Below are 20,000 nucleotides of genomic sequence, written 5' to 3'. Positions count from 1 at the left end.
AAATGGAAATTTAAAGTTTAAATTATTCCTCTTTTTATGACGGTCTTACGAGGGAAACTCCAAAATCAAACCGTTGTTCTCTGGTCTTGGGTAGTGACATAGCCTCTGTACCATGGTCTTCGACTGTCTTGGGGTAGAGTTCTCTTGCTGGAGGGTACAGTCGGGAACACTTTTCTATCTTATTTATCTTCCTCTTGTTTTTTAAAGTTTTTATAGTCTGTATGTGAAATAATTGTTTTGATGTTGTTGCTGCTCTTAAAATATTTTATTTTATTTTGATTGTTAATTAGGCCTACTTCTCTTGTAATTTCCTTTCCTCGGTGGGCTATTTTCCCTGTTGGACCCCTTGGGCTTGTAGCATTCTGCTTTTCCAACTAGGATTGTAGCCTAGTAAGTAAATAATACTAATAAAGAATAATTATAATAATAATGATAACGATGATAATAATGATAATAATAATAATAATAATAATAATAATAATAATAATAATAATAATAATAATAATCTGTCTAATTGTCTTCACTTCGTTATAAATAATTGCTCATGGAGTCTGTAGTCAAAATGAACATTAATTATTTATCTCTCAGATGGCCTTTGACATGTGAGTGAAAGGATTAAAAAGTATTATATATTCATGGCGACTAATTCTCTCATTAATCTCGCGTTTCTACAGAGGATGACTTTTTAGTTCAGGAGGCGAGAATGTGTTTGTTCAAGAGCATTTGTCACTAGTTGGCTTTGTTTGTGTATGTACAATTAAAGGTTTAAAGCCCGTCATGAATAACAGAGGCAAGGGACAGTAACAGTGCCGTACCGAGCAGGACAATGCCCTAGAGACTGACCATATATACATATGATCAGCGCCCAAGCCCCCTCTCCATCCAAGCTAGGACCAAGGAGGGCCAGGCAATGGTTGCTGATCCCCCAAACGCCCCATCCTTAGCTAACAAGGATGGTGAGGTTGCAGTGACCGAAGAAACTACCACATCGGCCACCACAACCCTAAAAGTAAGCTTTTCATTTTCATTCTTTGTTTGATAAACTTCGCATTTATGGTATCTATTTCATTTAAAGACTTCAATCTCTGATAGGAGGAAAGATGGGGTTTCTTCATTGCAAGGTGGAGTCCTCTTAAAGTGTCTTCTCCTTATGCTGAATCCAGTGCATGATTTTTACAGACTGTATTCTTTCCCACTTATTCCGTCGTCTTCAGCGCTCCTCCTGTCATTAGTACCTGGTCATCTACCTCCTTAAGATGCGCTCAGTCTTACGTTTGTTTACACTAAAAAAAAAAAAAAAAAAAAAAAAACAGGAGTCCGTCGGGACGGGAACCTTTTATATTCGTTTGAACCCAATGAAACCTGAGATTAAAATGTAGAATTTATTTTGCTGTTAACATGCTTGGTAAGAATACATGTTCTCTACTTTTTATATGTTGTTGGTGTCGACATTTTAGTTGCATAGGAAGCTGTGGACAAAATCACTCTCTTGGAGGAGAACCGAAAAAAAAAAAAAAAAAAAAAAAAAACGTGCCGATGACCACATTCGTTGTGATTCCATATTATATTACTTAAGGGTTGTGGTGGCCTGTTGGTAACGTCCTTGCCAGACTGGGATTCGAGCCCCGCTCAAACTCGTTAGTTCCTTTGATCGCTGTAACCTCACCATCCTTGTATGCTAAGGATTGGGTGTTTGGGGAAGCCTATAGGTGTAACTGCTGAGTCATTAGCAGCCATTGCCTGGCCCTCCCTGGTCCTAGCTTGGGCACCGATCATATGTATATATGGTCAGTCTCTAGGGCATTGTCCTTCTTATAAGGTTGTGTTATTGTCCCTTGCCTTTGCCATTCATGAGCGACCTTTAAGCCTTTTAAGTAAACATTCATGACTGGTGTAGTCCTTCACCACTGACGGTTTCGCTTATCTCATACACACACACACACACACACACACACACACCAATTATCTCTGAAGCTTTCACCCTATTGCGCAGTCATCTGCTTTTGTTACACCTGTTTATTAGTATTAATTTATCCTTATTATTCATAATTATTAGTATAAAACTGGATAATAGGTTCAGCTGTTGATCGTCCTTCTTCCTACGTGCCAAATCTCAGCGTTCCCCTTTCAAATCTCAGCGTTCCCCTTTCTGAAATATCATTCCATATCTGAAATTTCCTTTGTAGTTCTTCGCTTACGTCATTATTGGCAGATCTCATATATAAAAGCTGGTCCCGTAAGTTCCATTGACTCACATTGACAATTCATCAATATGACAAATGGGCAAGAACGCTGTGTCCATTCATGGGTTAAAACCTGTCATATGAAATCTATCATTTTCGCCACATAAATTTTCTTTATAGTCTTCTGAATCGATTGATGTGCCATGCTAATTTCCTTGAGTTCATAGATATTTACAACATTTAAGCAAAAGAAAGAGATTAGTTCACTAAACTTTCTATTGGTCTCCACAAGAAACTAGGAGAGTTGGAAGGACCAAGCCTACATGGCTGAGGACTATGAACCTGGAAGTATGTGATGAATGGAGAAGTATTGATTTAAAAGCTCAAGATAGAGACACTGGCGAAATCTTGCCGAGGCCCTTTGCGTCAATAGGCGTGGGAGATGAGATGAAACAAAAGAAAATACTTTTAGTTGAATTTTAAATTTTATAAGAGTAGATATATTGATCATATTCCAGTGGCTACAGGGAGGGCTTTTGTTATTTTCAACAGGACTTTAGGATTAGTTTTACTGACCATAATAATAAATGTCTATTGTTCAGGTTTTTAGAAAACCAAGATCTTATTCAATCCTTTTGTTAAGGGGTATGCATACATCTTTCTTATGATAATATACGGAAATAATTTACTTATTGCATCAACTCTCAGTGAATTTCGTTCTCGTAGCAAATGATTTCCCACTGTATGTCCGAACATATCTGCAACTGTTGTCCCAAGTGGTTTGTATAACTATAAACTACGTCATCTACGAAGAAAGGATAGATTGGTGGTAACAAACGTTGTCATCTTAATACAGATTCAACCGCTTTTTGTGGACATAATATTTTTGCTAAAGCAAATCTGTCTTGTGCAAGATTATTGTGTACAATTTATATAGTAAATGATACCTCTTTTCATTTAAAAGTTTTTGTAATAAAGTAATGATAATAACCATTTCTAGTCCACTGCAATACAAAGGCTTCAGACATGTACGTAGTCGTGTCTGCGGTTTGGCCATTTCACCATCACGGTGGGCATTGCCGATTGGTGATGATGGGAGACTTGTCTGATTGTTCACAGCAAACTAACCTAGTATGGGTGTCCCTGACAAATACAGGTTTTAAAGGTCCTGAGATCTTCTGTTTTGATTCCTATTTTTTTCGGGGACGCCCTGCCTGTCAGTCTTCTCGTTCTCACAGATACTTTGAAATATCGCTTATATCCTCGGTGTTCCCCTGAACTAATAAGCTGCCAATTTTCAAAGGGCAAGTTTGTCGTTACAGAGAGAAGCTACAGCAAGCAATACTTGATTGATTTCCTTTTTTTATGTAGTAATCATACTGTGTTTTATGTTTTTGCCCACCTTGGTCAAATTATTATTATTATTACTACTACTACTAGCTTAGCTACAACCCTAGTTAAAAAAAAAAAAAAACTCGATGCCATAAGCCCAATGGCTTCGACAGGGAAAAATAGCACAGTGAGAAAGGGAGATATTGAAATGAGTAAACTACAAGAGAAGTAAAGCCCAATTCAAATAAAACACTTTAAGAACAGTAGCAACATTAAAATTGATCTTGCATACATTAACTATAAAAAGTGACTCTTATCAGCATGTTCAACATAAAAACATTTGCGGCAAGTTTGAACTTTTTGAAGTTCCATATTTTGCTCGAGTTCAAAGAAAAGAGAAAGAGGGGGAGGGGGTAAGAAGACAAAAAAAAGAGTGGGTCCTTATATTTCTAATTTTTTTTTCTTCCTTGACGTCTTATTCTGTAAACTACAAATGATATAAATTCCCCTTTGGCTGATCAAGACAAATGTGTTAACATTTTAAGTTACATTAAACATACGACATCTTTGACCCTGGTCATTAAGTCCAGCTGCACATTTTAGAAAGTCGGCGCAAGGTCATAGGTCAGATAAGGTCTCTGCTGACTCACGCTAGAAAGGATAGTTCGTCAGTGCTTCATTGTGCAAGTTTTGTTTGTGAAGTTTTTTTTTTTTTTTCCTGTAAATTATATGCAAATTTAAAGATGCTGAAAGCTCATACATACAGATAGATATGTTTTGTTCATGTGTAAGTGTATTGTATCTACACTAGTGTATTTGCGTTGCTAATGTTTCCCAGTTTTAACATGATGTCTGTAGTGAATGGTTTTTCCTTTGAGAATAAGTTTCTGTCAGATTGTTTTTTTTTCTGAATACATTTCTTAAAAGCTGATTTTCCCGAGAGAGAGAGAGAGAGAGAGAGAGAGAGAGAGAGAGAGAGAGAGAGAGAGTTCCAAATGTTTAATTTATTTCCTTTCTAATAGATAAATAGATAGAAACCTTAGCTCACGCTCTTACAAACCGAGTATTTGGTGATTTAGAAACGGTTGCATTTGTTGTTGTTTAGTGTATATAAATGATTAATGACTGCCAGGACTGAATGGATACGTTAAGTAGTGTTCTATTTTTGGAGGAAATATTTCGGTTTGGAAAGAAGTATCTAGAATTCAAGGAATTATTGTCATAGTTGATTGTTATACTGAGATGTTGTATTTAAAAGTTCAGTTCTTCAAAAGGGGACAATCAAGAAATAGGAATTTTATTTCAATATATATTGTACTGATCGTCAGAATTTCAAAGAGAGAGAGAGAGAGAGAGAGAGAGAGAGAGAGAGAGATATGGCACACTTTACATCTGATCAAACGAACCTTTCCGATTTGCAAATGCTATCTACAGGCTCGGGGTCATCGCATGAAACCCCCCCCCCCCCCGTTTAGTTCCCTCTTGACAGACTGGTGCCCTCTCTCACTCCTGGCCATCTCGCCCTTGGCCATAAAACACACAATAAGCTCGGAAAAGTTTATTACACCTTCGGAGGAATGCAAGATCAACTCGGGAGATGTACGCCACGCGCCAGTGTTAGAACGGGGCAGCCGTTCTCGCTGTGGGTATGGGGGGTACGTCTGGACTGCCTTCAAAGGTCAAAAGTTCCTATCTGCTTCCAGGCATTCCAGACGAACTCTCCTAGAGCTACGTAAAGTAAACTTTCCAGGCTTGGAATGTGATGGGATCTCACACGACGACTTGGAATGCAGGTCATGATTCCTGCCAAGCATGGGTAAAGATTCCATCCTTCTTCCGTCCTGGAATCGGTGTGAAGGTGTGGTGGTGGTTTTTTGGATGGCCGTGTCCTTCAGAGATGGCTCACGCACGCACAAACGAACACATAGGTGATGTGGCTCATGGTCGGGTGTGGGCATCTGTGGGGTATGGCAGGGGGAGGAGGAGGAGGGCTGGAAGGTGTACCAACATTCCTCTTTGCCCTGACACCGTCCGTCATCGTCCTCCTACAAACAGCCCCTCCTCCTCCTCCTTCTGTGGCTTCTAGTGTTTACATTTCCCCCTGGATGTGGTTATCGGTTATCTGCCGAGACAACATTGTCGCTGTGTCCGTGTGTGTCAGACGTCTGACTGTCCGTGTGTGTGTGTGTCGATGTGTACCGTTCGGTTGGGTCGACGACGCGAGCGAGTGAGCCGCAAAGCCCTGTTGGCGCTGCTGCCCAACCAACCAACGCGAGTCGCGACTCGCGAAGGAAGAAGAAGCAGTTAGTGTCTGGCTGGCAGTGTGTGAGTAGGTTGTGCGATGCTCTGCTGGTCCGCCCTCTCCCTCCTCCCGCTGCTCCTGGCCCTGCTAGGGGCAGCAGAGGAAACCAGCGCTTACTTCGCGGACTGGGGCATGATCGGGGGACGCCCCCAGGAGCCCACGTGCGTTGACATCCCCCAGAACATGCCCCTGTGCTCGGGCATCGACTACAACAAGATGAGGTTGCCCAACTTACTAGAGCACGACACGCTGAAGGAGGCCCAACAGCAGGCCGGGTACTGGGTGCCGCTTCTTAATCTGCGATGCCACCCGGACACGCAGCTGTTTCTGTGCTCGCTCTTCACACCTGTGTGCTTGGAGAGCCCCATTTACCCCTGTCGCAGCCTCTGCGAAGCCGTGCGGAGCGGGTGCGAGAGCCGCATGCAGACGTACAGTTTTCCGTGGCCTGATATGCTCAGGTGCGACAAATTTCCCATGGACAACGACATGTGCATTACCGTCCAGCATTTCAAGATGCCCGGACCAGGTCAGTCTGGGACGTGTTTCGTTTTGACGGGACGTTTAAATTTCTTTTACTGGAAGTTTGATTTCTGGATTTAATATTTTTCCGGGGTTTGACCTTTTTTGGTTGGTTAATAGTTTCTTTTAGTGATATTTTTGTCTGGAATTTTATTTTCTCGATGTATTATTTTTTCGGGATTTGTATTTTTTTTTAGATTACGTATTTTTATGGTAATTACATTTTATTAGTTTTTTTTTTTTTTAATTTCTGGATTTATTTTTTTACGGGATTTAGTTTTCTTCGGGAAATTTAAGTAGGCTATCTTATGGTATTTAGTTTATTAGAGAAAATTTCATCACGATTTTTTATTGTACATAAAGATTGAACTGTTTTGCTGTTTTCCACATTTTGAAATTATTCCTAAATCCATCCAAAGCGTTTTCATTTACTAATTACGATAACATTTTAAAGTCTAGTATTAGAGATCGGTTTTTGGTGATTACATTCTCTTTCTGTCTTTGAAAACTCGAACTTCAACTTAATACCTTTTGTTTACGTACAAGTTAAGAAGCAGAATTTTTATCAATTATAAGCCTAGTATATTCATGTATCTGCCATAAAGTAATATATGCGTTATATATATATATATATATATATAAAACATTGAAGAGTTGTCATTAGGCAAAATAATCAAGACTTCAAACATTGAAGGTAATTTTAAGCTTCGTTAATAATAGAATATTGATGTCAGAAAATAACTTTTTTAATTCTGATTTAGGAAGAGGGCTGAAGTCGGGTATATGCGTAATGATTAAGAAGTCCTCCAACGTAAATTTATCATCGTTTAAATATATATATATATATATATATACACATATATATACATATTATATATATATATATATATACATATATATACATATTATATATATACATATATATACATATATATATATATATATAAATATATATATATATTTATATATATATATATATATATATAGTAATAGGTCCGAAGCTCGGTATCTTCATAATGAAAAAAAAAAGATGACTTAGACTTATAGTGGTTCTATATATATATATATATGTGTGTGTGTGTGTGTGTGTATGTATGTATGTATTCGCATAGGGTTGCTTAAAAGAATCACCGCTGACGATAAATTTATGGGAGCTGAAGAGTGTTAAGGTAGTTTATTTCTTGTTAAAGCTCAGTATTACCCGCTTTTCTTTATATCTTGATTTCGTATTTGGGCAACAAATTTGAGAAAATTATTTTTAGACTTATTCAGACTAAATTCTACGATATATGTTGGGTGTCTCAGCTTTGCTTACGTTCATGTTAATTTTTTTTTTTTTTTTGAAATATCTAGTTAAGAATGCTATAAATTACTCATTTTCTTTTATAATTTCATTTATTGTATAATTTGCTTCTATTTTAAACTGAAGGTCTACTTTACTTTCAAATTATACTTGCGTAAAATCTTCGGTTTGATATTGTCAATATTGTTCATTCTGGGTATAGATTTTCCTCAGTTTGAGTCAGTGTTTTATTGTAAGGACGATAAAATTATGACAGTTATCATTATTGCTTTATTAAGTTGGTTCCTAGGTAGAATTATGATCTTTATATAAATTCGTTGAAATACTGATAATCATGATAAAAAGTGTTACAAGGCGTTGAATTTATATATATATATATATATGTGTGTGTGTGTGTGTGTATGTGTTTTATATCTATATACATTTATAGATATGTATGTATATAGATGCCCACACACACACACATACGTGCGTATATATGTATATACTGTATATATATATATATATATATATATGTGTGTGTGTGTGTGTGTTTGTGTATGTACGTATGTATGTATGTAAGTATATAGACACGCATTTATAAACGTGTGCATGTTTAGAGATTGTCTAATAATCATCGTAGAATAAAAAGCATATGTTGTATAGTGAAGGCGTCCGCCCGCTCCAGGCACCATTTGCCATCTGTATGTCAGATGGCTGTACCATCAGAATGTCACGAGGTAATTTTGTTGATTCAATTTAATTGTTGTCACACGCTGCTATACCCCTTGTCGGCTTTGAAGAAGCCTTCGTATTGTACTGGGATGTGACTATGTAGGGGTTAATTCCTTTTTGTTTTGTTAATTTCTTGTTACTAATAATTATGTCTATATTTCATTATTTGGTTTTCCATTTCTGTGTGGGGATACCTTAACGTGGTGAAAGGGTTTGTGTATAGCCATGATCAACTAAGCTGTACTAGTCAGGGACATCCATAATAGGTTGGTTTGCTGTGAGTGATCAGAGTAAAATCTCCCATCATCACCAATCTGCAATGGCCAGCGTGGTGATGAAATTTGCAAATCCCAGACATGAATAAGGACATTTGGTGCTGTGTTTGTTTGTATCTTGGCATAGGACTTCTGGATGATTTAATAATCTGTGGAATAGGAGTGAACCGGTGTGAAAAATTAACTCGATGGAAGAAATAATTTAGATATTTTGTTCAGATAAGATGGCGTAGAAGATTTAAGGGGAAATTATAGAGTAGAACTGAATTGATAAAGTAAATAACTCGCTGAGATGATTTTGTGTTTGCTCCTTATATTATTCTATTGTTGATATTAATTGTTTATTTATTTCCCTTTTGTCCCTTTTGTAAGTATTCATAACGGTTAACATTTGGAATGTTCTTAATAAAGGTTTTTCAAAGTTTTTTTTTTTTTTTTTTTTTTTTGAAAATTCAAAGTTAAGCGCAAAGATGAATTCTCTCTCTCTCTCTCTCTCTCTCTCTCTCTCTCTCTCTCTCCTGTTCGACATCCTATATAGGAAATGAAAGTACGGCATTGATATGCTTTCTGAAAGACCTAGGATACATAAACATAAAGAATTAATATTAGAAATATAAATTATGATATGATTAAGAGTAGGATGATATTCACTCCATAAGGCTTTGAAATTATGTATAATACTGAGGCCATTTATTATAACTTGAATGATTTGGGAGACTTGAGTAAGACAACATTCAAACTCTTGAATATGGTCTTAGGTGTCAAAGACGTTATTAGGAATTTCAAATGATACGTTGAAAGTTTAAACTATTTTTCTTCAATATATTTCGTTGGAACAAGCCGATTATATTTTTATTATTATTATTAATATTATTATTATTATTTATTATTATTATTATTATTATTATTATTACATTATTATTATTATTGTTATTATTATTATTATTATTATTATTATTATTTGCTAAGCTTCAACCTAAGTCGGAAAAGCCGGATGTTATTAAGTCCAAGGGAAAATAGCCCAGTGAAGAAAAGAAATAAGAAAATTAGTAAACTACAGGGAAAGTAGTAGTCAATTAGAATAAAATATTTTGGGAACATTAACAACATTGAAACAGATCTTTCATATATAAACTATGAAAAAAAAAAAAAATATGTCAGCCTGTTTAACATAAAAACATTGCTGCAAGTTTAGTTATATTTTCAAGCTGTTTTGATTAAATGGTATTGTAGATAAAAGTACTTTACATTGGTATATATTATGATATATTTTGTTTTTCTCTAAGCAAATTTCAAATGAAAATTAGAAGATTGACTATTAATTGGTTATTGGTAATTGGTATAGGGATAGATATCAAAAGCGTGGAATATGATATTATTATTATTATTATTATTATTATTATTATTATTACTATTATTATTATTATTATTAGCTAAGCTACAACCCTAGTAGGTAAAGCATGATGCTATAAACCCAAACGCTCTAACAGAGGAAAATAGCCTAGTGAGGAAAGGAAACTAGGATATAAATAAACAGCAAGAGAGGTAACAACAATAAAAATGAAACATTTTAAGATAATTAACAACATTAAATTAGATCTATCATATATAAACTATAAAAACTTCATAGAAACAAAAGGAAGAGAATCAAGATAGAAAGAGCGTGCCCGAGTGTACCCTCAAGCAAGAGAACTGTAACCCAAGACTGGGAAAACCATGGTACAGCGGCTATGGCACTACCCAAGACTAGAGAACAATGGATTGATTTTGGAGTGATACCTAAGTTACATAAATCGGTTTACGAATTTATTCGTTACAGTTTTTTCACGAATTTATTCGATACAGTTTTTTCACGAATTTATTCGATACAGTTTTTTTCACGAATTTATTCGATACAGTTTTTTCACGAATTTATTCGATACAGTTTTTTTTTCACGAATTTATTCGATACAGTTTTTTTCACGAATTTATTCGATACAGTTTTTTTCACGAATTTATTCGATACAGTTTTTTTCACGAATTTATTCGATACAGTTTTTTTTCACGAATTTATTCGATACAGTTTTTTCACGAATTTATTCGATACAGTTTTTTCATCTTAATTCCGTTTTGTTATTATTGATTATATTTGATTAATATTGCATACTTATTCGCGGTGTTTTTCTTAAACTTTGTATCTTCTATTTTATGATGTAATGAAACTTATTTCTATAAACCAATGATTCCTTCATTCTCTCTTACTTGAGGGTACACTCGGGCACACTATTCTATCTTATTTCTCTTCCTCTTGTTTTGTTAAAGTTTTTATAGTTTATATAGGAAATATTTTAATGTTAGTGTTCTTATAAAATATTCAATTTTTCCTTGTTGCCTATCCTCACTGGGCTGTTTTCCCTGTTGGGGCCCCTGGGCTTGTAGCATCCTGCTTTTCCAACTGGGGTTGTAGTTTAGCAAGTAATAATAATAATAATAATAAATATGGCATTATTTTATCTTATAATCCTGTATCTTGCGAGTCGATGTACAAACGAAGTATGTACAAAAAACATTAAAAACAACTAATAAATAGTTCTCAAAATAATTTTCCTAATTATTCACAAAGTCAAATGAAACTTTCTTTAAGAATATTATCAATTTTTACCATGCCTTATTTTAAGCATATCTGATGCAGTCTTAAAAAGATAAAAGAAAAAAAAATCGAGACTGGCGATTAACTTTAACACTGACCAAGCCAGTTTAGTGAATATTTTCTCTCGGAAGCTTTAAACCCCAATTTATACCAGTAGTATATTCAAAAGGCTGACATTTTAATTGCACGAACACATGTCAACGCGTTTTGCAAACCGAGTGGGCGCTGATGGAGTCCGATCAAAACTTGTAGGAGGGGGTTGGGGGGAGGGGGGGGAGACCCACCCAATCCACTCCCCTACCCCTCCAAACCTCCCTTCTAACATAGAGAAGCAAGCAATTTTTATAGTTCCGGACTGACGCAATAAAGCGACTTGTTTTGCTCATTATAAATAAGATTTTCTAAACATCTGGACTCTTACCGAGCAGATTATTATGAATTTCTATTTATTTTTTCCCATTGAAATTTTATTTTCTTGGAATGAGCAGGTGTCATACACCCCCCCCCCCTCCCCTCCTCAGAAAAATGTGAAGCCATCACCTCATCAGTCTTGTATTGTTATGAGTGATAAGTACTGATAACCCAGCGCTATAATCCGGGAACTTTGGTTGTTAATTTTTTTTTTCTCTCTTCAAGTTAATCTTTTTTTTTTCGTTCTTCTTGGAGATTGAGAGAAGAAATTCTGAAATTCTGGTGTCGGGAAATTATATGTTTAGGATGTTATTTTTGGCCATGTTTGGGTTTCTCCTGGTCAAGTGTGAGAAGCTATCAACTTCCACTGCAGGACAAAGGCCTCGGATATATTCTCATTCGAGTCTGGGGTTTGGCAAGTTTTCATCACCGCGCTAGCCAACTGCCGGCTTGATGATGGTGGGAGACTTTTGCATGATCGCTCAGAGCAAACCAACCTAGTATGGGTTGCCCAGACTAGTAGGCCTACAGCTTTGCTGATCATGGCGATTCACAAACCCTTTCACTTCGTTAAGGTAATCCTCAGAAAAAAAGGATATATGCAATATATATATATATATATATATATATGTGTGTGTGTGTGTGTGTGTATGTGTGTATGTATGCATGCATGTGTTTGCCAAACTCTCCTCTGTTTGCCCGTTTTTTTAATCAATCTTACTTAGGAATATTAGATTTATTTGTTAATATTCTTTTATATCATGTTGCTTCCTTAAATCATCAGTGACTGTCCTGGTACAATATCTTATTAAATATATTGTGGACTTGAATATTTATACTTTTCGTTTTTAATGTTTTAAAACATTAATGTTATTTTTGCAATCTAGAGTTGATCTTCAAACAGCGACAGAAATGGAATCTCGTCCGTTAAAATCTGTTACCAATTTTTCTCGTGTAGTTTTTCCCCTGAGAGAGAGAGAGAGAGAGAGAGAGAGAGAGAGAGAGAGCAGAGTTATGGCTATGTAGAAGTTTTCTTGTAATCAAGGGTGGTGAAGACGGTAACCTCACAGGGGTGTGACTCATTAACTCTCTCTCTCTCTCTCTCTCTCTCTCTCTCTCTCTCATGTATATACATTGTAAGTATGTATGATATTGAACGCAATAAACTTATCAAAATCAAAATCAATCTCTCTCTCTCTCTCTCTCTCTCTCTCTCTCTCTCTCTCCTTTTTAAAGACCGTCTCATCGAAGCCTTGCAGTGTCCCAGAAAGGATTGCTCCAGTATTTAATATATCAGAATCCCATTAACCACTTATTTACCATCGATTATTATGATACTTGCTTATCATTCTTATCGCGAAAACCTGACTTCTCGGATACTGTCGATGACTTGCCGACTTCGGGCAGTTTTGATTGCCCATAATGATTCTTGCGTTGCTCACTTGCCATTCTCGTTTAATGTGTCTTCGGCAATGGGTATTATCGGTGATTATCTGCAATTCTTAATCTTCGATGCGACTTCATTATCCGTTGATTGGAGACTCTCTCTCTCTCTCTCTCTCTCTCTCTCTCTCTCTCTCTCTCGTCAAAAACCACATTCCTGATGAGGAGTGCGATTAATAGGAACTTGGGACTTCGCTACAGACATTCTGGATTGTGAACCTTCAGTTTTATTACTTTCTTGGTTTTTATTTGTTGGTGTTTTTTTAATTTTGGAAAGATTTAGCACGATTAGATGTATTATAGTTTGTGTTCAATTCTAATGGTGTTATTTATGACATCACACCATTTTAAATCTTTTTAATAAGGTCATTTACTTTGTTTTGTAATGGCATCATTAATTATCCACGTGTTATCGTTAACTGTTAAATTTACTTCTATTTATTTTGGCTGTCTTTATTATACTGTAAAGTTATTATTTGCTTTTCTTATTTTATTACAATTTCAAGAAGAGGAAATGATTCGAAATTAGTTTTTACAAGTGATAAGTTGTTATGAACTGATAATAATTATGCTGAGTAACCAGGATTTTTTATTTAGTTGACCCTTTTATTAGTGATCACCAAAATTGTTGGAGTAAAAACACATATATATATAGTTATCAGTTAGGATTTTATGGGATGGGATTGCTAACCGCACGCCCCTCTCCATGAATATCGGAGATTATAGAGTATTTGATGCTTGCAAGTGATTTAATCTCATCTGGGAAAGTGAGGAGAAACTGCAATGACCATCGCAAAGTTTGAAAGTGATTATAGAGTATTTGATGCTTGAAAGTAATGTAATCTGATCTGGGAAAGTGAGGAGAAACTGCAATGACTATCGACAAAGTTTGAAAGTGATTATAGAGTATTTGATGCTTAGAAATTATGTAATCTGATCTGGAAAGTGAGGAGAAACTGCAATGACCATCGACTAAGTTTGAAAGTGTTCGTAAGATGGAATAATTGGATACAAATAAAAGCAAGAGTGATGTAAAAGTAAATAAAAAAAACAGTAGAAAAACCATTATTTAAATAGTTATTTGTGATCCGGTTAATTTGTAGAAGTAGTATATTGGCATCCCTTTACACCAAATAAGGTTTATGAAGAATATTATGTATTCATATACAGTATATATATATATATATATATATACACGCACACAAAACAATAACAAACTACAAATGTAGCCGTGTCTAGTCCACTGCAGGACATAGGCCTCAGACATATCCCTATTCATATCTGGTGTTTGGACAGTTTTCATTATCACGCTGGCCTGTGCGGATGGTGGGGCACTTTCCTCTGATCGCTAACAGCAAACCAACCTAGTATGGGTGTCCCTGACGAGCAGAATTTTGCTGATCATGGCAATACATAAACCCTTTTTCCATGTGAATCTCTCTCTCTCTCTCTCTCTCTCTCTCTCTCTCTCTCTCATTATACATATGTGTGTGTATGTGTTTGTGTGTGTAACCAAATTAGAAACCTCTATTTTAAAAAGTTGCTTAAAAACCCGTCGTAAAAAATAAAAAAGGTCTTGAATGTGAAGTGAGAGTGGTTTCGATGCTTTCTTGGACTGGCTCGGCGGGTATATACTGTATACATATCTCCCACCGGGCTGTTGCTCCCTGTCCAGAGTACCCCAAGGTCTTTAGCTGATTACTCGTGCCCTTCCTGTTTGGTTGTTCCTTCCTACACGTTCGTTATTGTAAGGTTTTTTCTTTTCTTTTTTACTTTTCTCGTCTGATAAGAGACGTGACAGGGCCAAAGGAGTCAGTAATTAAACTTTGGATGGCCCCGTACTTAAAAGAAAAGGTTTCTCGTTTATGGGCGAGAGGTAGCCCACCTTTCTCTTCGCTAAAGTGGGAGGATGTTGTTTAATGCCAAGATCTACTGCTTGTATCTTCACACAAAACTGACACACCACGCACAATCTTTGTTCGATTAGCCTTTTTTTTTTTTTTTTTTAATTTATGAGATGCATAATCATATTGGCTTTATTGTATGCTATTCTTGCTACTTTTGTCACTAGATTATTATTAATATTATTATTGTTATTATCATTATTATTATTATTATTATTATTATTATTATCACTCATTTCGGTATTTTATTTTAATTAAACTTAATTGTAGTGGGATATTTCATCTTGAGTATGTTAGCAGTCACCATACAACAAGAAACGCTACGGTTATTAATTGTTTTAAAAGCATAAAAGCCGCCTACAGGACACACTTTTAGCACCACGACACGCTAAACAACATTCTAGATGCAAACTGAAATTTGAGTACATAAAATCTAACTTTTTGTACCTATTTAATAACTACTCGATAAAATCGTCGAACGAATCAATGGAAAAGATAAACGCTCGGTTTGTTAGCATTTCCCTAATTAAATAGATGCCGTCGGTCACCTTTGTCAGCGGGTCCTGTTTTGAAAAGAATTCGTCTCCCAATTAATTTGAATGCAAGCCCCCCTCTCGTATGATGATAGCGACACGCAACATTTGTATATAGTAGCGTTACTAAAGCAGGTTATTGCGCATGCTCCAGGAGAGAGGGTAGATGTACAGTATTATCTTCATAAGAACGATCTTTTGGTCTACCTGTGTTTTCATTCCCAAGTTTATTATGTCATTATATTTTAAGTTTTTGGCAAGATTTCTCTCTCTCTCTCTCTCTCTCTCTCTCTCTCTCTCTCTCTATATATATATATATATATGTGTTGTGTGTGTGTGTGTATATATATACAATTCAGGGCCACCCATACTAGGTTGGCTTGCTGTGAGCGATCAGAGTAAAATTTCATACCATCACCAATCTGCACTGGCCTGCATGTTCGTGAAAAACGGGTAAAACCCCCGACATGAGAGCCCTTTGTCTTTCAATGGACTAGAAACGGCTACATTTGTTGTTGTTTTTGTGTGTGTATATATATATATATATATATATATATTTATATATAACTGTATGTTCGTGCTGGTTTTTAACAAACCCTCAAGACTCTCGAATCCATAGTAAACAAGGTATATGGAGACGGGTAAAATTAACTCTGCGATATTTTGTTTGTAAATGGTAGTTGGTCAACTGTAGTAGGTGGGACAAGGATGGATAAACTTGTGGGGGCTCGCAGTCTCATCCCCAAAAGGCTATTATTTATGTGTCGTCATCTTGAGTAGTTAGATTCATATGTCCGATGGATTCACTTCCTTAAAAGTAAAGGTACCCTGACACTTGCACGAATTTGTGGCACGCATTGTCACGACTCGAGTCGTGAACTGGAGTGAACTCGTCGTGAACCTGTCGTGACATCGTGGCATGTCGTGACAAGAATTTTGAAATGTTCAAAATTTTGGTCACGACAAAATTTCGTGAACACGGCGTGAACTATGGGCGAACTGTTCGTGAACTTGTCGGGATGATGCGGAAAGTGTGCAAACTATGCAAAAACTATGCATGAACTTGTCGTGAACTCGTTGTGCCAGTTCGTGTCAATGTGGACAGGTGAGCTGTGATTCTGAGGTATTTTTTTTTTTTTTAATTTATTTTCCAGTTCGTGCCACAAAATGTCACGACTTGCCACGACAAATTCGTGGCAAAAAGTCGTACAAGTGTCAGCCTGGCATAATATATTATCTTCTTTTCTGGTTATTATTACTATTATTATTATTATTATTTGGAGAATTTTTGGAAGACTGGGCTTTCCCAGTGGTTGCCGTCCAGCGTGACAGGAAACATATATATATATATATATATATATATAACCAGACACTTCCTCTTTATTTTATAGAGAGAGAGAGAGAGAGAGAGAGAGAGAGAGAGAAAGTTGGTGATAATACCGAGTCAGGTTTTTCTTATATTTCAATTCTCTCTATCTCTCTATGCACACACACACACACACATATATATATATATATATATATATATATATATATATATATATATATATATTTGTAAACGTATTTATATACATGGACACATAAACATAGACGCATATTTATATGTTTATAATTGTATATATAAACATATTTAGATAAATATTGTACATGTGTGTGTGATTTTATAAATAATGCGTATATGTTTGTTCCTTGTTTTACGAATGCAATGTACAGAAACAATTTCATGGCAGACTTTCCATGAGAGAGAGAGAGAGAGAGAGAGAGAGAGAGAGAGAGGCGATTATTAGATACAGAATCATGCATCATAAAAGATGAGATTACGCCATTTATTACGCTTTGGTCGGTGAAAGCAAATCGGTTTTGTCTCCTCGCATGCGTTTATTACCTCCTTCGATAACAAAAGGCGGTCGTCGGTGATGCATGGGAATGCATGCGTCGTGGGCGGGCTTTTGCTCTCAAGCTTATTGGGCATAATGTATTTTGAATAGACAGAAGAATTTGGATATTAATCACCCATCCTATACCCTCCTTTGGTCGGTCTCTTAACACTATACGTTGTTCGTAGACTTCTTTATAAAAATCTTAAGCGTTATTTTTATTATTTGGTTTTATATAAAATGTTCTTGTTATGAAAAATTGCACTTTATAAAGATATGTAGAAATAAATAAAAACCCGAAAAATAGACCAACAAATTAGGTCAATATTACTACTTAAATTTGTGTTTAATTCAGGAAAATATTAAGAGTATTTTTCCGTATTTTATAAAATTTCGCCATTGTATAGGTGGTAGGAACTTGTCCGGTGATAATTAAACATCTTTTTGTAATTGTTCCAATATTCCCAATCTCTATATTTATTTATTCTTTTGTATCTCAACTTTACTATAAAAAAGTTGTCTCTCTTCGTTGTTTATATACGATGGATCTATTTTCGTGTTGTTACTGATCATAAAGTATTTTGTATAAATTGTTCATTACCACTCATGTAGTTTATTTAGTTCCTTGTTTCCTTTTCTCACGGAGCTATTTTTCCCTATTGGAGCCTTTGGGCTTATAGTATCCTGCTTTTCCAACTAGGGCTGTTTTTTGGCTAGTGATAATAATTGTACGTTACTGAAAGACAAGGAAATTTTCCATTTGGAAATTCAAAGCGAAGGAAAGATCAGTCAGTGACCATAATATTTATCACTTTATTTATCTCATCCAGATACATCATCATCATCATCATTGACGCAAAGGGCCTCGGTTAGATCTCGCCAGTCGTCTCTATCTTGGGCTTTTAATTCAATATTTGTTTTGACGTTGTCAATAGTTTATATATGACATGTCTGGTTTGACATTGTTACTTATTTTAGAATGATTTATTGTTAATTTGTTCTCTTCATTTATTTATTTCCTTATTTCCTATCCTCACTGGGCTATTTTTCCCTGTTGGAGCCCCTGGGCTTATAGCATCTTGCTTTTCCAACTAGGGTTGTAGCTTGGATAGTAATGATAATAGTAATAATAATAATTTATAATCTCCCACTTCACGCTTCATAGTCCTCAGCCATGTAGGGCTGGGTCTTCCAAATCTTCTAGTGCCTTGTGGAGCCCAGATACAGACGGATAAAAAAGGATAATGAAAACGAATGATTGCATAATTAGAGCGTTATTTTTAACAGAAACTTGATCTGGATAATGATAAAATAGAACAGAACATTTGAAATTTATTCCTAATTTCTCTCTTTCATTTACCAACTGGAAATGAATATTTCAATGCTTCAGATCCAGTCATACTAGTGTACGCGACCCGTACTCATCTCGAAATAATTATAAAAAGGACGGGGACTTTTTTTATAACCCAGGTCTATTAGTCAGATCCACAGATATAATAACCGGGTCTACGATGATTAAATTAATTGGATTTTAATGTAATGTTACGTTTTTTTTTAATTCAATATTTGTTAGGGTTCGAAAGAAACTTGCTGAGGGACATTATCCATTTCTACCATATTATTATTATTATTATTATTATTATTATTATTATTATTATTATTATTATTATTATTATTACAAACTAGGCTACAACCCCAGTTGGAAAACCAGTATGCTATAAGCTGAAGGGCCCCAGTAGGGAAAAATAGCCCAGTGAGTAAAGGAAATAAGGAAATAGATAAACTGCAAGAAAAGTAATGTGTGTGTGTGTGTATGTATAAACAATATAAAAAACAAGAGGAAGAGAAATAAGATAGAACAGTGTGGTCAAGTGTACTCTCAAACAAGAGAACTCTATCCCAAGATAGTATGTATGTTTGGCATTTGTTATATACTTTTTCTTATTCATTATCTTTCGAATAGGCCTATTTTTTTTGTGACCTGGTGGTAGCGTCCTTGCCTGGTGATCGCCAGACTGGGGTTCGAGTCCCGTTCAAGTTTGTTCCCTTGGTTGCTGCAAGCTCACCATCCTTGTGAGCTATGGAGGGGGGGGGGCTTATAGGTCTATCTGCTGAATCATCAGCAGCCATTGCCTGGCTCTCCTTGGTCCTAGTTTGGGTGGAGAGGGTGCTTGGACGCTAATCTTATGTAATTCTTATTCTCATTCCTGAAAGCGGGTGTTGTTAACCGTGGGAACCAAATGCTTGGGATATGGGACTTTATCTCTGAGTACTGGTATTTATTTTATTTAATATGTTAATTCATCATCATCATCTCCTCCTACGCCTATTGACGCAAAGGGCCTCGGTTAGATTTCGCCAGTCGTCTCTGTCTTGAGGTTTTAATTCAATACTTCTCCATTCATCATTGCCTACTTCGCGCTTTATATTCCTAAGCAATGTAGGCCTGGGTCTTCCAATTCTTTTAGTGCCTTGTGGAGCCCAGTTAAACGTTTGGTAAATTAATCTCTCTTCTGTCTATTTTCATGTATGCTTTTTATATTAATTTATACTTGGGTAAAATGTATTCTTTCTT

At 35.8% G+C, this 20,000-nt stretch overlaps 1 protein-coding gene across 2 annotated transcripts in view; it reads left to right on the top strand.

Moving 5' to 3' along the window:
• The first annotated feature begins 5,619 nt into the window (after positions 1–5,619).
• The window catches only part of LOC137630567 (secreted frizzled-related protein 5-like), a 121,196-nt gene continuing 106,815 nt past the window's right edge, over positions 5,620–20,000 (top strand). The window contains exon 1 of one of the 2 annotated variants that reach the window (XM_068362099.1): positions 5,620–6,343. In XM_068362099.1, the coding sequence (XP_068218200.1) occupies positions 5,857–6,343 (487 nt within the window). In that variant the 5' untranslated portion in view covers positions 5,620–5,856. The remainder of the gene's footprint in view (positions 6,344–20,000) is intronic. The other variant, XM_068362098.1, reaches the window with a different exon arrangement.

Source organism: Palaemon carinicauda, chromosome 38, assembly GCF_036898095.1.
Source record: "Palaemon carinicauda isolate YSFRI2023 chromosome 38, ASM3689809v2, whole genome shotgun sequence".
Taxonomy (NCBI): Eukaryota; Metazoa; Arthropoda; class Malacostraca; order Decapoda; family Palaemonidae; genus Palaemon; species Palaemon carinicauda.
The sequence above is the reverse complement of the archived record's forward strand: the minus strand, read 5'-3'. Positions and strand labels throughout refer to the sequence as shown.